Source organism: Arachis hypogaea, chromosome 9 (assembly GCF_003086295.3).
Source record: "Arachis hypogaea cultivar Tifrunner chromosome 9, arahy.Tifrunner.gnm2.J5K5, whole genome shotgun sequence".
NCBI classification, from domain to species: domain Eukaryota; kingdom Viridiplantae; phylum Streptophyta; class Magnoliopsida; order Fabales; family Fabaceae; genus Arachis; species Arachis hypogaea.
Window position 1 is genome coordinate 18,526,930 of NC_092044.1, and position 19,210 is coordinate 18,546,139.

Below are 19,210 nucleotides of genomic sequence, written 5' to 3' on the forward strand. Positions count from 1 at the left end.
CGTTTTCATGCGTATATAAAACAATAGAATTGCAACCCTAGCCTCATTAAACGAAACACATTTCGGCGCTCTTGATCTCCCTTCTCTCTCCTTCGTCTCCTCCGTGCTCCGACAACGCCGTTCTTCCCTCTCGGGCTTCTCTCTCTCCGCCGGTTACGATTTCTCTAGGTACCTCTCCCTCTCCGCCAGTTACTGATTTATTTCTCTGCAGCTCACTCTCAAGTTCTCTAGGTACCTCTCCCTCTCCGTCAGTTACTGATTTCTTCGTTTTTGCTCGGGTTTTGGTTTCAAAATTATTTTTGTTGCTGATTTTTGGGGGTTTTTGTTTCTCTGCAGCTCCGCGATCGGGTCTTGTGTTGAAGCATTCGATTGACGTTGGTGCGGGAGTGATTGACGCCGATCGAATCTTGTGTTCAACCAGTCGACGATCTCAGATCTTGGATCTTGGATCTTGGATCTTCCTTCCTCACATCTACCATCGACACTGCTTGCAAAGCCAGCGAAGTTGTTTTCGTAACCTTACCCCCTCATTTCTTTCTCTTTCTCTCTTCCCGATCTCAGATCTAGTGCCAATGTCTAGTGTTCTGAACTGGTTATGTTGATTAAAGACCACTTCTTATCTGAACTGGTTTTGTTATGTTGATTCAAGTATTTAGTGTTCTGACTTGTTTAAATTTGCATCTGTATCTGATTCTGATTTAGACAAGTTTGGGTTTGTTAAATTATCTTATAAAACAGTGGCTTAATTTTTGTTAAATTATCTGATTTAGACAAGATTTATACATGTAAGACATAGCTGTTGTCCCTCTTCTAGTCATTCATCTGTAATTAATATTGACACTGATTCTGGGAGATGTAGCTGGAGGAGGGTGCCTAAATTGCCATCTCCAGTGAACAAGTTTCATAAAGTTATTAGTTTTTGTTCCACTCTTTCCCTGCATAGTATTCTTGGTAATGAAGATGAACATCTTCAAATTCACTCAACTTCCAAGCACACTCAACTTCAGTTTGCACATACGAAATCCAAAAGCGAGGGAAGGGAAAAAAAATCTAAGATAAATACACTGAAGATTCATGAAATGGCAATCTTATCTTCCACTCCTATAAGATATTTAATTGAACAATTTAAACTAAATTATTTCCCTTGGTACATGCCATAGTTATGTCTTAAAGGGGAAAAATGTAGAGTAGGAAAATGAACTACTATGTTGTTTATGTAAATAATCTGTGTTTACTTGATCATCAATTTTCTTGAAACTCAATTCAGGACTTACCTGTTATGTATGCTTTACTAATGTTAATCATGCTTTTGCGTTTCAGCTCTTCACAACCATCACTGTTAATGAGCCTGCTCCTGGTCTCAAAACCATCTTTAACTTCAGAGTTCCTGATCAAAGGTCTGAAAAGGTAAGACATTCATTTGCAGTGTAAACCTTACATCTCCATAGACAAGAGTGGATTATAAAATTTAAGAAATGAACTCATTGAAACTATACTAAACCTTGAACTATATCTTTCATTGGCAATAAGTTGAGTTTTGTCTCTATTGGTGAACAGGTCGAAGTTTAGTATGTGCATGCATAGTAGGGTATATAGATATCTCTTATTCACCACTTTTAATTTCTTACTACAATAATAATACATCATCATCAATCAATATTCAATTGGATACTAACTATATATATATATAGCTGTTTACTTAAGCAGCAGCAGTCCACATGATCAAACCATCATTAACTAATTAATTTTTACCATTCACTATTCCTTCATTCCCTTTTGAATTAATTATAATTATCCGGTGATTATAAATTATACATTATTATTTCAAGTTTTTCCTTCTTGCTGAACTTTGTCCCCATTTACAATATCAGCCTGAAATGTAAAATAACTAGTACTAAATTAGAACAAATGTCCAGAATGTACACAAATAACTAGTTCAGTTTTGTCTCTGGTGTTGTAGGGACTGACGTACTTGCAATTGGTTCTGAGCTCTCTTATGACACCAAAATTGGGGAGTTCACAAAATACAATGCTGGAGTGAACTTCACCAAAGCTGACTTGGTTGCCTCTTTGACTGTGTGAGTGATTGTTTCTTCATTATCCATGTTCTTTTTTGTTTCGTCCCAACCCCTACAGTTAGCCTTTTACATCTAAGTGCTTGGGAGTTTTGAAGCTAGTCTTTAATACAAATTGTTCTTAGCTTGCTTTTTCACATTATTTTTTAGAAAAATACTCTTATAACTTAATCCACAGCTGATTATTTAACATTGTGGGCTCAATCAAGGTCCCTGCTTTAGCATCTCCCATCCCCATTGTTCGAACTTATAATTATTGTGTTCTCCCATCTCCCATCTTCCATTCTGTTCTCTAAATTAGCTAGCTAGGTTAAGAGTAATAATCTAGTTTTATTGTGTATAACCACGTATTGTTGCTTCCCTTTTGTTTGACCCCATAACACTTATTATTATTATACATCGAAAGTTTCCCTTTTTTACTCTTTAATTTGATCTATTTTTATTAACTAATAATAAGCATTGAAAAGCTCATTTCATTAATGTATAATTTGGTTGCTCTGTGTAGCATTAAATCTCAACAGCTATCAACATTAGGAACTTCAAATCTTCGTATTTTTAATTGCATGTATAGTTTTCTTTTTCGGTGTGAGCATGTGGTTCCTTTATTGCGATTTTGTTCAAACTTTTAGTTGCTTAATTAATCACCTGCTCTTGTTTCTTATTATATTAAAGGTAATATATTTTTGTTTCTTTTAAAATAAATGAATAACTGAAATTGGGACCAAAATAATAACATAGCATTTTGTCGGATGCACACACATTCTTGCTACTTACTCCTACTTAGCATGGAATCAGAACTCTGATTTTGAAATTTTAACTCATTTGGGTTAAATTGAGATATAGATAAATAATTTGAAAAAAAATAGATGCTATTAATTTGAGTTTCAAAATTCAAATAAGTTGGAATATCATGTTTGGGCTTAATTAATTCTCAATCGTATCCAACACATTATATATCTTTGGGCTTAATTAATCAATCCCAATAACATATAAAGTTGAATTTAATTACTGATCGTTTCATCTAAATAATATATTTGTTTTATTTATTTTTTTGTTTCTTTTTATCTTGTAGAAAAAAATTAATTTGCATATATACAACTACCTGAGAAGGAAAAATTCATAAAGCCACAGTTACAGCCACAAAATTATCATTTGAAAGAGGTAATTATAATTTTTTTTATATTTTTTTTAGAATATTATTTAAGTAATTGTTTGATATCTAATTTGCATACAAGAATTTCTTTTTATAGTAGTGCCTGCTGATATATACTAGTTAGTTGCCTAGTTAATATGAGAGAGAGAGAGAGAGAGAGAGAGATTTTTAATGAATAGATTTTTTAATATTCCTATTTGTAGTCCCTCTTAGTCATGTCAATTGATAAGTCATGGATTGGAAAACCACGAAACACGCACGAGTATAAAGATGGTCTAAACAAGTTTTTGGATTTCGCCTTTGAGCATCGATCTCTCGGGGGTCATCAGATTAAATGCCCTTGTCCGGTGTGTGGTTTTGGCAAGTGGCAAACAAGAGAGAAAGTTTTTGAACATTTAGTAGTCAAGCCGTTTCCAGAAAACTACAAAGTTTGGTATTGGCATGGTGAAGAAGCAGTTGGAGTTGGGTCACAAGCTCATCAAACTAGTCAAATTGTACAAGATGATTCGACATCTCAACATCCAATGGTAACAATGCTCAATGACGCGTTTGGAGTTGCTGGACCTGACTTGAATGAAGATGGAGATGGAGATGAAGACAACATAGAAGATGGAGATGGAGATGAAGACAACATAGAAGATGCAAAAAATGAAGAGCACAATGGAGAAAATGTAGAATTTTACAAGTTGTTGGAAGATGGTAGTGAACAATTGTATGAAGGGTGCACAAAGTATTCAAAACTGTCTTTCTTAATTAGTCTGTATCACATAAAGTGCTTATACAGAATAAGCGACAAAGCCATGACCGAAATTCTCAAGTTAATAAAAGATGCTTTTGGAAATGCGAAGATTTCAAATACATTCTATAAGGCCAAGAAAACCATAAACAAACTAGGGCTTAATTATACCAAGATACCTGCTTGCCCTAATGACTGCATGTTATATTGGGAGGAGGATGAAGATTTGCAAGAATGCAAAAGATGCAAGACATCTAAATGGAGCGATGCTAAAAAGAAGAAACCGGCAAAGATCTTGCGATACTTTCCACTAAAACCGAGACTTCAACGATTATTTATGTGTTCTAAGACTGCTCAATCAATGCGATGGCATGCTTCGGCAGAAAAGAAAGATTCTAAGATGAGGCATCCGCGGGATTCTGAAGCTTGGAAGACATTTGATTTACTTAATGATAGGTTTGCTGCAGATCCTCGAAATGTACGTCTTGGTCTTGCAGCTGATGGATTCAACCCCTTTGGAGCTATGCGTACAAACTATAGCGTTTGGCCAGTGGTGCTTATTCCATACAATCGACCTCCATGGGAGTGCATGAAGCCAACATCACTAATCTTGTCAATGATTATTCCTGGAGAGAAAATGCCAGGGAACAACATAAACGTATACTTACAACCTCTTATCAAAGAGTTAAAAGAGTTGTGGCATGATGGTGTTCAAACATTAGATAGGTTCAAGAATGAAATGTTTACATTGCGAGCAGCATTAATGTGGACAATTAGTGATTTTCCAGGCCTTGGTAACTTATCTAGGTGGAACGTACACAGTAAATATGCTTGTCCTACATGTAACTTCAACACTGATTCATATAGATTAAAGCATGGTGCAAAATGGTGTTTTTTGGGACATCGCCGTTTCTTAGAAAGGGGTCATAAGTTTAGGCTAAGTCGTGCAAAATTTAATGGAAATATCGAGTTGAGGGATCCCCCAGCAGTACTAACAGGGTCAGAAATATTGGAACAACTTGAAGGCATCAATGTTTCATTTGGGAAGGAACTACAGGCAAGTAAAGGTAAGAGGACTCGACGAAAAGTTGTTGAAGAAGATGATGAATCGGGGATATGGAGGAAGAAAAGCATATTTTTTTATCTTCCTTATTGGAAGTCTAACTTATTGCGCCACAATCTAGATGTCATGCACATTGAAAAGAATGTTTGCGACAATGTGTTATACACTTTGCTCAATGAGACTGGAAGGTCAAAGGATAATCTCAAAGCTCGTAAGGATCTCAAAGAAATGGGTATAAGGAAAGATTTATGGCCAGATGAAAATGGGAGATATCATCCATCTTTGTTCAAAATGTCAAATTCCATGAAAGATGTATTCTTGCGTACTATAAAGAATATTAGAGTACCAGATGGTCTCTCGAGTAATATTTCACGGTGTGTTGACCTGAAGCAAAGAAAGCTTTCTGGATTGAAGAGCCATGATTGCCACGTCCTTATGCAGCAACTATTACCCATTGCCATACGTAATGTGCTACCAGATAAAGTTACTGCAGTTCTAATAGAGTTGTCTTCATTCTTTCAACAGTTGTGCTCTAACAGCTTAAGTCTTACAGAACTTGGAAGCTCCAACCTCGAATAATCCTTACCCTTTGTCATTTAGAAATGTTGTTCCCTCATTCTTTCTTTACAATCATGGTTCATTTAACCTGTCATCTAGTTGATGAAGCAAAACTTGGAGGACCAATACACTATATGTGGATGTATCCTATTGAGAGGTAAATATCTCTTTTCAATCATTGTTCATTTAACCTGTCACTTAGATATATCTTGCTTACTAAAGCCAATTATACAAACTAGGTATTTAGGACATTTGAAGTCCTATGTACGAAACAAAGCTAAATCAGAAGGTTCTATAGCTGAAGGATATGTGGCTGAAGAAGCTCTTACATTTTGCTCTCGATACTTAGAAGGGATTGAGACAAGATTTAATAGGCCACCACGTGTTGATGACTATCCGGATGGTAATTACAATAAACATGTTGATTCGCTTTTTCCACAAATGGGTAACTCTAAGGGAGCTTTCACAGTATTTGAGTTGTCACCTATGGAAAAAAATCAAGCACATCGCTATGTGGTTCTAAATTGTCCATATGTCAAACCGTTCATTGAGTAAGTACTTAAGGATTTGCGTACATGTTTTTTATTTACTTGAAAATAGTTGTTTAGTTAGAGTTAAACTTTCATATCTGACAGTGACTGCAAAGATTTTATACGAAGAAGATCTAAGGGTAGAAGGCCATCAAATGTAGAGATAGAAAAAAGAGTCAATAAAGATTTTGTTACTTGGTTTCCTACGCAGGTAAATAGAAAAGTGATCATTTTTTGCTAATATTGAGCAGTATTTGTGGATATAATAACTAATATGTTGTTCTATCATAATAGCTTATGAACCCAGACGTTATGAATACTGTGCACGAGGATTTGAGATACTTAGCAAGGGGTCCATCACGATATGCCAAGAGGTTTTCTACATTTAGTATCAATGGGTTCTCCTTTCGAACTACCAATCGAGACAATGGGTTAAAGACCCAGAATAGTGGAGTTTTCTTAATGTCTTCAACTCCTTGTGTTGCTAGCGCTAGTGATGCTAATGTTAGGAATGCTGATTTGTCATATTATGGCAAATTAGAAGATATTATAGAACTAAACTACAATGGCCGATTTCAGGTTACTTTATTCAAATGTAAATGGGCTGACACCACTAGAGAATGGGGCTGTAGAAAGGATAGTTGGGATTTTACTTCTGTTAATTTTTCACGAGTAATACACAGTGGTGACCGAGAGGAGGATGATCCATATATTGAAGCCTCACAAGCTCGAATGGTGTATTTTGTCAATGATGAAGTGAATAAAGATTGGAGTGTTGTCGTGCATTTGAAGCCAAGAGACTCATATGATATGGGGGGAAATGAAGATGATGAAGCATGCGAGAATGAGCCATGGTTAGAGCAAAACTTGGATTCTTTATTTGAAAATGGTGATAATCTATCATTGTTAAGAGATGAGGTAGATGATGAACTACTAGATGATGACATTGGAGAAGACGAACACATGTCGGAATAGTTAGTAGGTTAAATTAATTTATGGTATGAAATTTATATTTAAGTTTTCATTTAGTTATAATTCACATTTTATCTATACTTATTAATTATTTTATTTCCAACTATTATTTATCTAAAAAATAAAAAGGACAGAAATGAAAATCTTATGATTTGATCCATTATTAATTATTCTATATTTATTAATTATTGATTTGATTCATTATGCAGATATGCCAAAGCAAAAGAGGTACAAGAATCTACTTAAAGCAGCAGCCGCAGCTGCAAATTCTTCACAAGACAAGTCCACAGCAGCTGTAAATACATCACAAGTCAAGTCTGCAGTAGCTGCAAATTCCTCTCGGGACAAGTCGGCAGCTTCAAATTCCTCCCGGGATAAGTCAGCAGCTGCAAGTTCCTCTCGGGACAAGTCGGCAGCAGCTGCAAGTTCCTTTCGGGACAAGTCGGCAGCTTCAAGTTCCTCTAAAGACAAGTCGGCAGCAGCTGCAAGTTCCTTTCGGGACAAGTCGGCAGCTTCAAGTTCCTCTAAAGACAAGTCGGCAGCAGCTGCAAGTTCCTCCCGGGACAAGTCGGCAGCTTCAAATTCTTCTGAGCCATCATCAGTTGCTGCAACTATATCTGAGCATCCATCCGAACCTAAACGTAAACGTGGACGTGAATCTAAACATTATTGGACTGTTGATGCCATAGGTATGTATAGATATTTTATTAACTATAAATTAAATTACATTTTCATTGATATTGTGCTGTATGGCTATGCCATAGGAGTTGGATTTTATTCATGGTTACTTAAGTTTCTTCATGAAGTTTTCCTTTATTTTTATAATGTATTTTATTTTTTTATTTTGTTTCTTCATGAATCTATTCTTTTTGTTTCCCATAATCCTTCTCCTGTATATGTTTTCTTTGTTAAGCACCTATGTTTAAAAACTTCACATAGAATATTTAAAGAAGAAAATTTGAATACATAGAGTGTACATAACCGTGTATCTTGTGACAGGAAGACTGCATATATATGTTTAGTTGTGATTCTGTTCGTTATATTACTACCTCATACGCTGGTCTAGAATCCCAAAAGAACTACCTCTTCTATTTTCTTATTTATTTATCATTTTATAGCACTACTATACATTGTGACAATAATATTCATAAAGTATATATGAGTAATTGACAAGAAAATAATAATTTATGTGATTGATACAGTTCACTGTTATAGCTTTTCTGGTCTGGTCTGATACTCATTTATTTATACTCGTTTGCCTATTTTAGATAAATACGGAGATAGTACACGTCTTCATTTATTAGTGAAGGATGTGCATAATTTGCCAAAAGGTTTGCGCATAGTTGTCAATTTTGATAAAGATTATGCAGCAATAGGAGAAGCAGCTGGACTCCTTGCAGGAGTTTGTGGGCAATTGGCCACTGATTGTGTTGCATTTCCAATTAGTTTTGACAAGTGGTCAGACATTCCAACAAGCTTTTTTGAAAATCAATGGAATATTTTTTTCCTAGTAAGAAGATTACTCAAACTCTAAAGCTTATTTCTTTGCCATTATTTAGTTATATTTGCCGGTTATAATATATATTCTTTGTTATAATATTGAAGGCTCGATTTTGCTTCAAAGTGAGTGATAACTTGGCCAAATGATTTTTGCTCCAATCGCTTGGCAAAAAATGGAGGGAAAATAGGATAAAGCTTTGGAATGATTTTTATGATCCGAGGTTGAGTAAAACCGAGATCATAAATAATGCACCAGAAGATATTGCTCCTGATCAATGGGCTTTATTCGTAGAATATCGTTTGAAGCCTGAAACTCAGGTAAGTACTTACTCTCCTAGTTAATGTTGTTGAATATATATAATTGAATATGAAGTAGTCAATGTTGTTGAAGAGTGATGTTGATTTCTGGCTGCGGGACAGTCTTAAATAGTGGTACATTCTCTGTTTATTTTAGTCCTAAATTGCTGTGGTTAGTGCACATTTTTACCCTATTTAAGTCAGTTTTGAAAGATGATGGTTCTTGTGGTTAACATGCAGAAGTGAATATTGCTATAAATTTACAGAATTTAGTAAGAGGAATATTGCTGTGGTTAGTGCACATTTTTACCCTATTCTTATGTGTGTCCAAATTCAACTTGCAGAAACTTTGTAAGAGGAATCAAGAAATTCGGCAAAAACAAATAATTCCTCATACTTCAGGTGCTAAATCAATTGCAAGAAGAAGGGCTGAATTGGTAATCAATTAATGCATGCATATCTAATCTATCTCAAATATAATGCATGCATCATCTCTTAATTTTCTGCATATCTAATCTAAGTTATTAGGCTGCTATTTGTTTATCAAGTCTTTCTACTTTTCTTAAATTTTAGACGAAAGAGACAGGAAAAGAAGTTAATAGAGTTCAAATGTGGGACATCACTCACAAGAAAATAGATGGAAGTTATATTAATGAAAAGGCTAAAGAAATAGCGGTAAGACTAAAGTCCAATAAGTAACTTGTTTGTATTTCTTTTTCTTTCTTTTTTATAAGATAATACAATAGTATATTCTTTCTCTTTCTTTTTATATATGTAGGAGAAGATTGAAGCACATAGCAGCCAACAACCGATGAAATTAACTGTTAATTCTCCTCTTGATGCTCTTGGAGTAGTTTTTGGGAAAGAGCACCCTGGCCGTGTTCGAGGTTTAGGTATGGGAGCTATTCCAACAATTGCTTTCAAAAACAACACCACAAGGATTAGTCAAATGAATTTAGGTTCTTCAAATGATGTTGGCACATCATCTACTTGTGGTCCAAATGTGCAAGAGGAGTTGGATACTGTTAAAGCACAATTGCAAGCGCTAGTATCCTATATTGCTTCTAAGGAAGGAGGTAAAATTCCAATACAATTGGCTGGAATGTTCCCTACTCAACAAGTTTCACAGGTACATTCATATTCTGCCTATGATTCCTATTATTAATATAATTAGTAGTAGTGCTAGCTTATGCTAGAGTGATAGTAATAATTAACACAAGTTTAACAAAAGGCATATAGCTTATGCTGGAATGTAATTTATAATATAGCCTCAACCACACACATAAGATAGTTCAAGTAGTGGAACACAACACAACACTGCTTTATGTAACCTTACTTTATGTATTAGAGATTTATAGCATCAATTAAAGACTGAATTTCTGAATGATTGGACTGGCCTTGTATTTTAAATGTTTTCAAGTGGTTAGTTGGCTCTATAATTTTAAATTGGTTTCATTATTGTATCAATGCTATGTAATTAGACATGATAAATGTATATCAATATATGCCATTTTCTTGTATTTCTTGTGCTCATAATAGTTACATTTTTGTTGTAGGGATTGGATCAGGAGAGTGAGATTCCATCACCAAAAGAGTTAGGAAGTAGGTCTTCTGGAGCAAGCAATAAGGAAGCATGACCTTACTTGATATGTTAAGACGTATATTAAGAATTATATGTTAAGGCCTATTATTGAAAAATGTTACTTTGATACTTTGTTTTTGGATTATGACATTTCAATTATGACTTGGATTATGACTTTTGGATCATGTATGAATTAAAAATCATCTAATGATGTTTGATTTATGATTATGCCTTTTGCTTATTACGAGATTTTTAAGTGAGTTTCGAAAATATCACTTTAAATTGGTAGTTTCAATCTTATTTTAAAAAGCATAAAATTGTCATCATAATTAGGTACAAATGGCGATTAGAAACCCCCATTTTAAATGAAAACGATGCCATTATACGTTGGTAGAAACGGCAGTTAAAAACTGCCATTTTAAACACAAAAGATGCCATTATAACCTGGTAAAAACGGCGGCTAGAAACTGCCATTTTAAACACATAAGATGCCATTATAATCTGGTAAAAATGGCGGTTATAATGGTAAAAACGGCGGTTAAAAATCGCCATTTTAAACACAAATGATGCCACGACATCTTGGAAAAAACGGCGGTTATAGCCGCCATTTTAAACAATTCAGAAACCGCCATTTTATACGGAAATAATGGCGGTTACAAACCGCCATTTTAACCCTCAGAGAACCGCCGTATTATCCTAAGGTAATTGTGGCGGTTTTCTGAAAACCGCCGTAATAACCAGAATGGCGCCCAGAATAACGGCGTTTCTTGGGGGCGCCATTTTCGGTAATAATGGCGGTTCTAACAGCCGTAATTCCCCAAAATAACCGCCGTTTTAACCCCCTTTTTTTGTAGTGACTCTTTTGGCGACTCTGCGCCGTAAGCATCCTATCACGGATTTTCTTGACTTGTTCAATAGTCTCAGCTATCATTTCCAGCCCCAACAAGCTTTTCTCTCCAGCTTCATACCAACATAGCGGAGATTGACATTTCCTCCCATACAAGGCCTCATACGGAGCCATTCCGATGCTCGCATGATAACTATTATTGTATGCAAACTCCACTAATGGCATATACCGATCCCAACTCGCCGGTTGGTCCAAAACACAAGCTCTCAACATATCCTCTAGTGTTTGGATTATCCTCTCAGATTGACCATCTGTTTGAGGATGGTAAGCCGTGCTCAAGCTTAATCGGGTTCCAAAAGCTTTCTGGAATGCACCCTAAAACCTTGAAGTGAAACGAGGATCTCTATCAGAGATTATAGTAGCAGGTACACCATGAAGTCTCACAATCTCCTTTATGTATATCCGTGCTAGCTCCTCAAGGGTGTAAGTCATCCGAATGGGCAAAAAGTGAGCTGACTTCGTCAGTCGGTCCACAATCACTCAAATAGCATCAAAACCAGCCCTAGTCCTTGGCAATCCAGACACAAAGTCCATTGCAATACTTTCCCACTTCCATTGCGGATTCTCTAAAGGTTGCAACATCCCGGAAGGTCTTTGATGTTCAATCTTTACCTTTTGACAAGTTAAGCACTTTGATACATATTCTGCCACATCATTCTTCATACCCGGCCACCAAAACATCGCCTTTAAATCATGATACATCTTAGTACTTCCCGGGTGAATGGAGAATCCGCTTTTGTGTGCCTCTTTTAAGATATCCTACCTCAAAGTGCCAACATCTGGCACAATGATCCTACCCTTGAATCTCCATAACCCATCTTTTTCTTCCGACACTCTCCACTGTTTTCCTTGCTCAATAGCCGGTAACACCTTCTATAATGCTTCATCATTTTGATGAGCCTTTAGGAGTTCGGACTTAAAGTCACTTGAGATTTCTAATCGGCTCAAACATAAGGTTCCGGATACTTCTCAAGCACCAATTTTTAGACTCTCGAATCCCTTGAGCAACTTCTCCTCTTGAAGCATCATCCAAGCCGCATATAACGACTTCCGACTTAAAGCATCCGCCACTACGTTCGCCTTTCCCGGATGGTAATGCAACTCAAAGTCGTAGTCCTTCAATAATTCCATCCACCTTCTCTGCCTCATATTAAGCTCTTTCTGATCAAAGAGGTACTTCAAGCTCTTATGATCAGAGAAAACTTGGAACTTAACCCCATAGAGATAATGCCTCCACACCTTCAAGGCAAACACAACCGCAGCGAGTTCCAAATCGTGCGTAGGATAACTAACTTCGTGAGGTCTCAACTGTCGTGAGGCATACACCACCACATTATGATGCTGCATCAGCACGCACCCTAGACCCTTCAATGAGGCATCACAATACACCTCAAATGGCTCATTCGGCTCGGGTAACACTAACACAGGTGCAGTGGTCAACTTTTTCTGCAATGTCTGAAAGCTCTCCTCGCACTCAGGAGTCCAAACAAATGGAGTGTCTCTGCGGGTTAACTTTGTCATTGGCAAAGCTATCTGTGAAAAGCCCTTGACAAACCTTCGGTAATAGCCAGCTAAACCCAGAAAACTCCTTATCTCTGTTACGGTGGTTGGTTGCTTCCAATCCATCACAGCCTCCACCTTAGTTGGATCTACGGCTATTCCCTTCTTACTCACTACATGGCCCAAAAACTTCACCTCACTCTTCCAAAACTCACACTTCGATAGTTCTGCATAGAGTTTTTTCTCCTTTAGAATCTGCAACACGGTTCTCAAGTGTTCCGCATGCTCTTCTTCAGTCTTGGAATAAATCAGTATGTGATCAATGAAGACAATAACGAATTTATCCAAAAACGGACGGAAAACTCTATTCATGTAATCCATGAATACCGCAGGAGCATTCGTCAACCCAAAAGACATTACAGTGTACTCGTAATGACCATAACGAGTCCTGAAAGCGGTCTTAGGGATATCCTCACCCCTCACCCTTATCTGGTGATAACCGGATCGCAAATCGATCTTGGAGAAAACTCCAGCTCCTTGTAACTGATCCATGAGATCATCAATTCTCGGCAATGGGTATTTATTCTTTATTGTAACCTTGTTTAGCTGCCTGTAATCCACACAGAGCCGCATACTCCCATCCTTCTTCTTCACCAGTAACACTGGAGCACCCCATGGAGAGACACTTGGTCGTATAAAATTTTTTCCCAATAAATCCTCTAACTGAGACTTTAGCTCGTTCATCTCTAACGGTGACATCCTGTAAGGAGCACTTGAGATTGGTCCCGCCCCGGGCACCAATTCAATAGCAAACTCAACCTCTCGGTTAGGTGGAAACTCATCAATATCATCAGGAAACACTTCCGAAAACTCACACACAACCGGAATCTGTTCCAACCTTTGATCATCACCCGAAACACCCGCGGCTAACAACAGGATACCCTGACATTCGGTTCCGGAACAGTTCACCATCATCGAATTCAAGTAATAATTATTTACCACGACCGGCCCTTCTGTATCTTCTGGCATAAAGTACACCGACTTTGTAGAACAATCAAGCAGGATATGGTTCTTAGATAACCAGTCCAATCCCAAGATAAGATCAAGACCAATCATTGGTAAGCAGACTAAATTATGAATAAAATCACGCTGCTTGAACCTAAAGGAAACTTCCGGGCATCCTAGCCTAGTTACCATGGCTTCATGGGTAGCATTATATACTTTTAGGTCATAACCTAAGGTTACAATCTTCAATCCTAACTCATGGGCTTTCTCAAATGCAATGAATGAATGTGATGCTCCCGAATCAAATAAAGCATTTAAAGTTTGACCAGCCATTTCACAGTTACCTCGAATGAGTGTCTCAGATCCCTCAGTTCCTACAGCTGAAGTGGTGAACACCCGACCAGTATGTTGTGCTTTCCCAGCACCTTGTTTCTGCTTCTCGGGACAATTTGCGACTTTATGCCCCGCCTTTCCACAATTGTAGCACAAACCCCATCCGGCCTTGCATGGTGCTCCCGGATGGTGACTTCCACACCTAGTACAAGCTTGATCATTCTGAGGTTGTTTCCCAAACTTCTTCCCTTGGAAATTGTTGTTGTTGTTGGGCCTCCTGAAAGGGCTTTCCCTCTTGAAAGATGGGCCTCTAGGTGCAAAGCTCTTCCCTCGGTTCTGTGGGAATGAACCTTTGTGAATCCCTTTCTCAGCGGTTGCCCTTTTCACACACTCTTCAGCAACCCTACACTTGTTTACCAATTCGGAGAAGGTCCTAATCTCCATTGGTCCCACTGAACTGAAAATATCACTCCGGAGTCCTCCTTCATACTTAACACACTTCCATTCCTCATATTCCACCGGAGTCCCTTGGCACATACGAGAGAACCTGAACAGCTCCTCAAACTTGTCAGTATACTCTGATATGGACATGGTACCCTGTTTCAGCTGTAACAATTCAAGTTCCTTAGCCGTCCTAGCAGAAGTCGGAAAGTACTTCTTATAGAACTCCTCTTGGAAGACATTCCAAGTGATATAGTCATCACCCTACTGCAGAAGACGTCGGATACCTTGCCACCAATGCGACGCTTCACCTGTGAGCATATAGGTAGCAAACTCGACACGCTGTCCTTCAGGCACCACTTGCGCTTGCAGCGCTCGCTCTATAGCCTGAAACCATGTATCAGCCTCAGTCGGGCTAGTAGTTCCCTTGAACTTAGGTGGATTAACCTTCAAAAGGTTTGCCAGCGTCATCGGGCCCTGAGCTACACCTCCATCATTACCATGGTTGTTCATCTGTGACCAAGAGCCTCAGCAGTGGCTTGTATAGCAGTAGCCATGTTCTCCAATGCAGTCATAAAGTTCACCGGGTCATTAGGGTTATTCTCCGGTGCACGAGTGTTCGTACGACCTCTCGCACTACCTCTACCGCGTCCACGAGGCGCCATCTGGTTCCTATACACACCAAACAATCGATATTAAGTTGATCAGTCTCAATATCGGAAGTCTAGTACTTCAAGGTCCCAAATGCATGCTCATGAACGTTTATGCCAATTATATCAAGCAGATATACTAATAGCACATAACACACACACAGAGAATGCACGGAAGCATAGTCAGTCCATCCCTCAGGCTCTACAGGAACGAATTGCTCTGATACCATAATGTAACACCCTACCATACAGAGTCTTATGCTTAAGTCATAATTCAGAGATGGCAAGGTATTACGACCTCTAAAATAAAAATTTAGTACATATAGTAGTATGAATGATTGATTATAACAAGGAGCCTTTGTAGAAAAAAGGGGTAAACAAAAAAAACGCAACTCTAAAGCGCAACACTCCGATCGATAACGTAACGAGCAAGGATAAACCAACGCGAGATTATATATATACAAAGGAGTGTCAAAAACAGGAATATCAAGACTCAAAACCCGGCTGCGAAGATAACCGTTCTGAGCATAGTAATATATACATATGATAAAATAAGGAAAACCCCAAAGGAAACCCAAAGGGACATAAATACATAAAACCTATTCTCCAAAATCTCCCATAAGAGGAGTCATGACAGTTTGTATTATTTAATAGAGATAAAAGTATCTAAGCAAAACATATAAACCAAAACATAGCCCCGAGAACAAAGGATCTTCGCAAATCTAGAAGTCTCCAGCATGCCTCAGCGGGAAACCACACGTCCTGCATCTGAAAACCACAAAATCCGCATGGGTGAGAACCAGAGGTCCCCAGCATGGTAACAGCTTCCACATATATAATACATAATAATGGAGGAAAGCCAAAGGCAATCCTAGGACTTCCTCCAGATAATATCAAAGCTTATAAACAGGCTAAACCATAAAGGGCATCTGACTAAAGATTCTTCAGTCTAACTAATACTTCCCTTTCCAATTCCTTCAGACCTCCCAACCACCAGCAGGAGTATAATGTAGCAAACACAGTTATATCAAGCAAGAAATATACAATTAGGAACAAGTAGGCATTTAGACAATTAGCAAGTAATATGCAGTCAGATAGGCAATCTCAAACAATTCATATAGTATGCATATGATGAATGCCTGTCCCTAGTGGCTGATGATATCATCTTGTCGGTTATAGAGCCAACCCAACAAGTCCTGGTCGCTAACCATTGGACTGTCCCTCTGTCATGCATCCCCAACTCGAGTTATACTCGTTATAAACTTGATCATAATCATGATCTATATCCATCACCCTCACTAGTGAATATTTATGGGGGCGAGCTCATCCGGGTCTTTCACAGTGCCCGGCCACACTTACGACATAGGGTCAACAGAGTATCAAGTCTCAACCTGGAGCACGTGGTGGCTAGCCACTGCTACTACCCAGGAAAACTCGTATCTCAGATAGTGGAAGTGCAAATCACAATTATCAATAATTCAGCATAAACATGCATGAATTCTCATCCATGGATCAACATCCATATCAGCCATCCGGCTCACGGTTCAGTCCAAAACCAGCCAATATTCATATCATATACAGCCATTCTGGCTCACGGTTAAATCCATAACCAGCCAATATTCATAGCATACACAGCTATTCCGGCTCACGGTTCAATCCAGAACCAGCCAATTCATAAACAATTACGGCCCTTCGGCCAATGGCATAACAAGCACTTCCACCACCATCCTCCACATCTCACATAATCATCAATGATCCTTATTGATTATTCATTTTCCCTCGCTTCACTCGCAAGTTACCACATCCACTAGCTCCTTCTCTCATAGCTAGGCATATCATAATGATTTAAGATATAAGTGGTGAGATCGGAGGCTTAGAAGTATGAGATTTGGCTTTTAAAACTCAAAAATCAACTTTGGGATGAAAATAGGGCCACGCGTACACGCACTCCACGCGCACGCGTGGATGGCCTCAAAAACTCATCGACGCGCAAACGTCATGCATGCTAAGGCGTGGATTAAAAATTTGTCAATCGGCGCGTACGCGTCAACCACGCGTACGCGTGGGTGTTCTCGTGCCCCAGGCACAACACTGGCACAATTCTGGCATAACTCTCTGGAAAATGGCTGGGCATTGGGTGCAGCACAATCGGCGCGCCCACGCACATCACGCGCATGCGTGGATGGCGCTCTCTGGAAGATCGGCGCATACGCACCAAGTGCGCCTACGCGCAAGGGGTTATTCTGCTAAAAATTTTCTAAGTTAAAAGCTGCAGAATTCACAGATTTAAACCCCAATCTTCCAACGGACATAACTTCCTCATTTTAAATCGTTTTTCACCCGTTCTTCGAACGGCATGGACTTCTCGGATCCAATTTCATTTCTAAATAGATTTGACAAAAAACGGAGATCCGTAGTCCAAGTTATGTCCCACCAAAGTATGCCCAAAAACCATATTTTCATACAAAACCACAATATGCCATTTTCAAAACAAGTCATTTTCAACTCTTTTCAAAATCAATCAAAACATGCCAATTTCATCCCTTTTCTTTGAAATCAATCAAAATATATCAAATTCAACATCAAGCCTCCTCAACTCACACATTGACACTTTACCACAATTTACAAAATCACTATCTCATCATTTTAACCCACTTCACCCAAGTGGTTCAAACTCAAACATATTGACATATCATATACTATTCCTCATGCCAATTCTCAACAACACCAATTCCAATAAATCATTATTGTACACAATCAACATCATACTCACCATCCACATGATTCAACCCAGAATTCAACCATAATCAATCATCAAGCATATATCACAACATGCATATTTCTCATACATCATACCCTCAAGGCATCATTAATCATCATCACATATATGACCACATCATATATATCAACAATTCAACAACATCAACAATTCAATGCCTATCTTAGGGCCTCTAGCCTAAGTATTTCCTACCACATTACATATTAGATACGGGAAACTGAAACCATACCTTAGCCGATTTTTCCAAGCTCCACCGGAGCACTTCCAAACCACTTATCCACAAGCTCTCAAGGCCTCAACACCTCCAAGAACAGATTTTTCACCACCAAACCCTTCCCAAGCTTTTCAAAATCACCAATCAAGCTCCAATATCCACACATACACAACCTAAGCCACAACCATCATACCCATACACAACATCTCAAAACCCAAACATCATAAAACAACAAAATTACACTAGGGTTGAGAATCTTACCACACCCAAGGTCCAATGAGACAAGATTAACCTTCTCCTTCAAGAGAGTTGGGTCCTATAACATCAAAGAATCCAAAATCTCAACATTTCACCCATGAAACTCGAAAATAAGGGCTGGAATTTCGAACAGCAACACGTGGCTTACCTCAAGATTGATTGTATGGGTTTTGTAGAGCTCTCCGAGGTGAACGCGTGGCCACAAACGGAGCGGCAATTGGAGCTCTAGATCAAAAGTTATGGTGGTTTAAAGATCAAGTGAGAGAAAGAACTTGAGAGAGTGTTCTTCTCCCCCATTCTCTCTAATTTCAGCGTGAAATGAGTGTTGTGAGGAGAGAGAGTGCTGAAAACTAGGGTTTTGGTTTAGTTATGTTGGGCCAAGGGCCCACTTTGGGTCCGGTTGGCCCGGTTTGGCCCGTTCGGTCCAATCTTGGTCCGAATTCTATAAAATTGGTACCGAAATTCTCGTCTCAATCTCCTCTATCATATTTAGCCATAAAAATCACATTTTGGGCTTTCTAGAATAAATTCTCATTTATGGGTTAATTAGCCGTTAATTAACCGGGTTTTACAGTGGCCCGAGACTTGCACTTTTTATATGCCATTCGGAGTGTGCACGATTATGCTTTAGGATGTTGCATATCATTTAGGGCTTTC

General features: G+C 38.3%; 2 protein-coding genes across 4 annotated transcripts; both read left to right on the forward strand.

Annotated features, from left to right (window-relative positions):
- The first annotated feature begins 1,248 nt into the window (after positions 1-1,248).
- LOC112708962 (uncharacterized) lies at positions 1,249-5,606 on the forward strand. Its single transcript, XM_072201987.1, has 3 exons — positions 1,249-1,407; positions 3,148-3,236; positions 3,432-5,606. Exon 3 carries the CDS (start codon positions 3,444-3,446, stop codon positions 5,604-5,606), a length of 2,163 nt encoding a protein of 720 aa, XP_072058088.1. The 5' UTR covers positions 1,249-1,407; positions 3,148-3,236; positions 3,432-3,443.
- Positions 1,883-10,694, forward strand: LOC112710584 (uncharacterized). Of its 3 annotated transcripts, XM_072202658.1 has the most exons (5): positions 8,286-8,597; positions 8,693-8,905; positions 9,229-9,559; positions 9,663-10,013; positions 10,441-10,694. In XM_072202658.1, the coding sequence occupies exons 3-5, from the start codon at positions 9,494-9,496 to the stop codon at positions 10,519-10,521; spliced, it is 498 nt and encodes a 165-aa protein (XP_072058759.1). In that variant the 5' UTR covers positions 8,286-8,597; positions 8,693-8,905; positions 9,229-9,493; the 3' UTR covers positions 10,522-10,694. The 3 variants fall into 3 exon arrangements, with proteins under 3 accessions (XP_072058760.1, XP_072058761.1, XP_072058759.1); XM_072202659.1 differs by lacking the exons at positions 8,286-8,597; positions 8,693-8,905; positions 9,229-9,559 and adding an exon at positions 1,883-2,078; XM_072202660.1 differs by lacking the exons at positions 8,286-8,597; positions 8,693-8,905; positions 9,229-9,559 and adding an exon at positions 1,883-2,078 and having other exon boundaries at positions 9,669-10,013.
- Positions 10,695-19,210: the final 8,516 nt, after the last annotated feature.

Excerpts from the sequence above, each read along its gene's own strand:
- LOC112708962 (XM_072201987.1), top strand. The coding sequence starts at position 3,444 with ATGTCAATTGATAAGTCATGGATTGGAAAACCACGAAACACGCACGAG.
- LOC112710584 (XM_072202658.1), top strand. The coding sequence starts at position 9,494 with ATGTGGGACATCACTCACAAGAAAATAGATGGAAGTTATATTAATGAA. Across the intron at positions 9,560-9,662 it reads AAAAGGCTAAAGAAATAGCG|GAGAAGATTGAAGCACATAG; the intron begins GTAAGACTAAAG and ends TTATATATGTAG. Across the intron at positions 10,014-10,440 it reads CTACTCAACAAGTTTCACAG|GGATTGGATCAGGAGAGTGA; the intron begins GTACATTCATAT and ends TTTTTGTTGTAG.